This window comes from Propithecus coquereli, unplaced genomic scaffold, assembly GCF_000956105.1.
Source record: "Propithecus coquereli isolate 6110/MARCELLA unplaced genomic scaffold, Pcoq_1.0 Scaffold83, whole genome shotgun sequence".
Taxonomy (NCBI): Eukaryota; Metazoa; Chordata; class Mammalia; order Primates; family Indriidae; genus Propithecus; species Propithecus coquereli.
The window spans coordinates 3,868,627-3,874,187 of record NW_012154507.1 but is presented as its reverse complement, the minus strand read 5'-3'; the positions used below and the strand labels follow the sequence as shown (position 1 = coordinate 3,874,187).

At 43.5% G+C, this 5,561-nt stretch overlaps 1 protein-coding gene across 3 annotated transcripts in view; it reads left to right on the top strand.

The window, feature by feature from the left end:
* The first annotated feature begins 1,914 nt into the window (after window positions 1-1,914).
* The window catches only part of CDKN3 (cyclin-dependent kinase inhibitor 3), a 14,642-nt gene continuing 10,995 nt past the window's right edge, over window positions 1,915-5,561 (top strand). For 2 of the 3 annotated variants that reach the window (XM_012663789.1, XM_012663790.1), the window contains exons 1-2: window positions 1,915-2,036; window positions 4,254-4,336. In XM_012663789.1, coding sequence (XP_012519243.1) covers window positions 2,028-2,036; window positions 4,254-4,336 — 92 coding nt within the window. In that variant the 5' untranslated portion in view covers window positions 1,915-2,027. The remainder of the gene's footprint in view (window positions 2,037-4,253; window positions 4,337-5,561) is intronic. The other variant, XM_012663792.1, reaches the window with a different exon arrangement.

Below are 5,561 nucleotides of genomic sequence, written 5' to 3'. Positions count from 1 at the left end.
TAATGCACCAAAACAATAGCTATAAATATGTAGTGGGTGGTGACCAGTTCCTTAGCCCTACTGAGGACTTCATCTAAGGAAGCAGACTTATATTAAAAGAGGATAGGTATTTCCTAAGCGCTTCTTGAGTTTATAAAGAAAATTTTTTTTCTAATTTAGCCTTTGACTTTGGAAATAATCTACCAATATCACGGTCATCATATTGGACAGCACAAATCTAAAAGGATTTCCTGCCTATAGAAAATCCCAAAGGGTCTCTACGATAAATTTTTACATCAACTTGGCTGGGCCATGGTGCCCAGTTATTTGAACAAATATTCTGGATGTTTCTGTGAAAGTGTTTTCAGATAAGATTTACATTTAAATTGGTGGACTTTGAGTAAAGCAGATTGCCCTGCAATAATACGTGTGGACCTCGTCCAATCAGCTGACGGCCTAAACAGAACAAAAGGCTGAGCCTTTCCTGAGCAAGGGGGAATGCAGCCAGCTGACAACCTCTAGACTTTATCTGCAACTTGGGCTCTTCCTGGTTCTACAACAGACTGTCTTTGGATTCAAAGTACAACTCTTCCCTGAGCCTCTAGCCCACCGGCCTCCCCAGTCAGATTTTGGACTGGCCAAGCTTCCACAATCACAGGAGCCAATTCCTTAACATAAATCTCTTTCTGTATGTATATATACACATCCTATTCATTCTGTTTCTCTGGAGAACCCCGACTAATGCAGACTCTAAGTCAAACTTACAGTCTTACCTTTTTTGCTAAGGAATTCCTTCTAACAGCTCTGTACCCACTGGCTTTCACATCACGCGTCAGGAAACTGAAACTTCTGCATATGTTTCTCAGATCTGCAAGTGGTATTGCTCCGGTGGCTTCCTTTCCCATAGCCAGCTAAATGGGAACTGGAGAATAAGGGAGAGAATCATCAAACACATTTTTAAAAGTTTATAGCTGGCTGGGCGTGGTGGCTCACGCCTATAATCCTAGCACTCCGGGAGGCCAAGACGAGAGAGAATTGCTTGAGCTCAGGAGTTCAACACCAGCCTGAGCAAGTGTGAGACCCCCCCCCACCCCCGTCTCTACTAAAAATAGAAAGAAATTAGCTGGACAACTAAAAATAAATGTCGAAAATATTAGCCGGGCATGGTGGCATATGCCTGTAGTCCCAGCTACTCGGGAGGCTGAGGCAGTAGGATTGCTTGAGCCCAGGAGTTTGAGGTTGCTGTGAGCTAGGCTGACGCCATGGCACTCACTCTAGCCTGGGCAACAGAGCAAGACTCTTGTCTCAAAAAAAAAAAAAGTTTATAGCTAAGTGTGTAGAAACATTGGCACTAGAGACTGATCCGGCATCTTTTTATCTCCCTTTCACACGATATTATTTCATTTATATTTGGTGAACAGGAAGATTGATCTACACCCTAATTTGTCAAGATCCTGGAATGGTAAAGAACATAAAATGTCAAGCACATAAAATATGTGGATTTTTAGTCTTTTCCACAGTATTTGCATGACTAGATATAATTACAAAGTCTATGTGTTTGTTTTTCATATGACGTTCCAGTACAGTGCTTCCTCTACGCCCTTAAGAAATAAAAAACTTTAAGAAAGCAAACAAAAACTCTATTCTATTACCACTGTGACATCCGAAGGCACAGCTTGCCAGCGTCCCAAAGCACTTTGACCCCGCACGACTCCCGCCCTCTTCCCGCGCTCCCGCCTCCTCCACTCTCCCAACTGGCGGGAGGAGGGCGCCCTCCCAGCCAATCAATGCTCCAAGAGGCCCTCCTCCCGCGCGTCTTTCAAAGGCCTTCTAGGAACCAATGAGCAGTTAGAGACCGAGCCTGGGCACCCGGAGGCGGAGTAAGAAACAGGGAGAGGATCTTATTGGTTCCTAGATGACGCCGCGCCCCACCTCACGGAAGGACGTACCAATGAGCAGAGGGGAGGGGTGGGCGAGGCTGAGGCAGCGGCTGAGACGCCGGTCCTGCGGAGAGGGGCGGCACTGGTCACGACGTGGGGCGGCCAGCGATGAAGCCGGTGAGTCGGGCGGGCGGGGGCTTGGAGGAGCGAAGCCTCAGGGACAGGAGCGGTCCCGGATGCCAGATCTTAGGCCAGCGGGCAGCCTGGGCCGGATCGCGCGGCAGGACTCGCGCAGTAACCGTCCCGTGATGGGTCGGGGCGGTGGCGCTTCCCCGCACGGGCAAGAGAGACGGCTGCTACAGAGCGAGACCCCGCGGAACCAGGTGGTGGACGAGGGGAAGACGGACGTTCGCGGTGCGCCTGCTGGGGGCTGCCGCCTGCAGGGTCTCATAAGCCTCTCAACAGCCCTGCCAAACACAGCCAAGCCCCGCTGTACAGAGGAAACTGAGGCATAGACAGCTTAAGTTTCAGCGTTTCGGTCGGGGTGATATCCCAACCCTGAAGGGTGTCCGCGGGCTGCCCTGCGCCCACTGGGGAAACCGTATGAATGCCACGTCCCGGCTTGTGGGCGACATCATGACTGTCATCATCCCCCAGGGCCACCTGGCATTGCGTCCCTTTCCCTGAGGCTCAGAGGCACTGGGCCTGGGGCAGTGGAAACGCCCAGCTCTGTTAGGATTTATAAACCTGGCTGGCAGAGGCTGAGTGAATGGCCCACACAGATTTAAAGTCTTGAATCATCAAAGCTGCTTTAAAGAAAAAGAAAGAAAAAAACAGACGCAGGCAAGGAGCCGAAACCCCACCTCATTACCTACCACCAGGTTGACAACCTATTTGAAGCTTCTTCTTTGGGGTTCAGTTGATTATAATACTTCCCATAGATCCAAAGCAACTAAAATCCATAGCCTAAATTGGTTCTGTCATGTGTTCTTCTAGTAACAAGACCATTATAGAATATAGCTTCAGAGCTAGCAAGGGCATTAGGTGGTTATACTTGCTAATCCCCATGTTTCCATGTGGAGGGACTTTCAGCTGTCCTTCACTCCTGGCCTCTCTCTCCACCTGTCCCCAAAAGGGCAAGAGTGAGTTATCTGATCCTGCAGTTTGGAAGGAACTGAACACAAGTAGCTCAACTTTTTCTTCCCTTCTCTCTTGAGATCTACCTGCCTGCCTGCAGAAGGTGCTTTCTGGTCTACTGTCTGTCAAAAATCACTCGGGAAACCTGAACTGTCTGCTTCTGCCTGTGACTGGGTACCAAGTCTGTCTAATTCTGGGGTGTAGAATTGGCAAGCCCACTTGGCCACAGCTTTAAGCTACATCCTCCATTTGACACTCAATAATAAAACTAACATTTTGATCTTCATTTGCCTTGCCAATGTCTTATCTCTCAGGTGGTTCCAACTAGGGAGTGGGAAAAGGGTGTGTTTTTTAATTGGTCCTTTAAAATTCCAGCGGAGTATAGAAGTCTTCCAGGTAGAAATGTTGCCTATGTGATTGAGTTCCAACTTCTTAGATCAGCATACAAAGTCCATCTCAATCTCTCTAGTCCAGTGATTCAAAAAGTTGGGAGGAAGGTTAGTTCACCTATATTCCCCCCACCAAACTACCGGGCTGTATTGAGGTGGTTTTTTGAGAAATGGGGCAAAGTTTAGATGAAGCTAAAACTTCTTCTCTAGCTTCATCTCCTCTGCTACATCTCTACTTTGATAACACAGTTCCTGAATACACAAGCCCTTTCTTCTTTTGCCTTAATTGCTTTAACTTCTTCCCTATCTGCCTAAAAACCTCCTGCTCTTCCTTCAAAACCCAGCTAAAGCATCTCCTCTGTGAAGCCTTCTCCAGCTCCCTAAGTGGTCAGTCACTCTCTTCTCTGCCCCACAGTGTGTAGTTCCTGCTTCTGTTTTAGCACTTAACACCTTAAGTAGGCAAGCTGCTTATCTTATGGATCTTTTGCATCTCCAGAGTTTGGCAAGTGAAGGTGTCTAAGAAATTTTTGTGAATGAATAAATCTCCTCACTTTATAGTTGAGGAAGCCTGAGATCCAGAATAAACTGAAGTGGTTTATTGGAGATTATACAATGAATGGCAGAGCTACAACCAGAAGCCAGGTTTCTTGGCTCCCAATCCAACTCTCTTTCCACTATGCAGTGCTGTAATTATTAATAGCATGGTAAACAGCAATCATTTACCATTGATATGACTGATCTTATATTCAGATTGGTAACTGAATAAATTGCAAATAGGAGTTCAGTGTGTATTTAAACTAGGATTAGCTATACAAAAGTTACGTATAAATATTTTTTACAGTTATTTAACATAACATTTCTTTTGAAGCCTAGTTCAATACAACCAAGTGAGTTTGACTCATCAGACGAAGAGCCCGTTGAAGATGAACAGACTCCAATTCAGATATCATGGTATGTTATCATTTCTGATCAATGATGAGCTAAAATATTTGATTTTACATAATAATCTTAGTATTATAGAATGTAGTCCACATATTGAAACTATTGAGTCTCTTTTGCTGATTATATAATTCTAAGCTTTAAGGGATCTTCTAACTCCACAATTCATTTACCATCAATGATACAGAATAAGGTCTTTTTAGGGGGGGGGGTCCTTCTTTATATATTGAGAAAAGCTTAGTAGAAGCAAGTTAGTAAGGAGAAGATGTAGGATTAAAATGAGCTCCCATTTAGTACCAAAATCTACTTATTCTTCTATGACAAAAGAATAGTATACAAAATATGAGATACTTCATCATTTATCAGTAAGTCAAATCCTAGGCAATATTTAGAAGTACTTGTCACAGTAATGCATCTGTCAGCAGACTCTGTTTAGGATAAAAGCCACATAGATACAGTAACAAAAAAAAAGTTTCTATATAAAATCAACTTCCCAATTTTGACAAGTGACTTTATGGTCATGCCAGATTCTCTACACCCAGCAATCAAATGCTTTCTCTCATTTCTGCAAATATAATAATGTTTCTCCTTAAGAAAGCACTATCCCTACTGTCAGAAGAGAAAAAGAGTACTAAGTGGTGTTGTCCCTAAAGTTCTTTTGTCCTGCCATCAAATAGCATTACCTTTCATTTCCCCTTCAAACCCCCTTTTAAACTCAAAAACTGATCTAATTTTCAAAGTCAGGTGGTATTTGTATTATGCCTTCTGTTTTTCCTCTAAATTGACCTTTTGATTTGCAGACAAGGTGAGCCTCTGTCTCTGAGTATAGCAAACTGGGAATATGGTTTCTTGAAATTATTTCATTTTAACCAAAATCCATTATCACAAAGAATGGGCAGCCTGTGGTTTTCATCTTATGAAATTTTGTCTGTTAAGAAAGTCCTACCAAAAACATCTTAAAATAGTAATGTAGAATAAATGCTGGGAATGAAATTGTCAGATGGTCATTTTCCAGCTTATTTTCCTAAGGTTACTAACACAGAACATCTCAGGTAACATACTACAAAATAACTTAAGTACACTGTATACTACCTCTTCACCGTCTAAGCATCGTTATCTTAGAGGTAAATTTAAATTAACTTGCCATTTTAAAGACTTAAATAATAACAAAGCAAATAAGTCCCTGTTTTAAATTTTTCAGTCTTTTTAGGCCTTTTTTTGACCAACACATTGATAT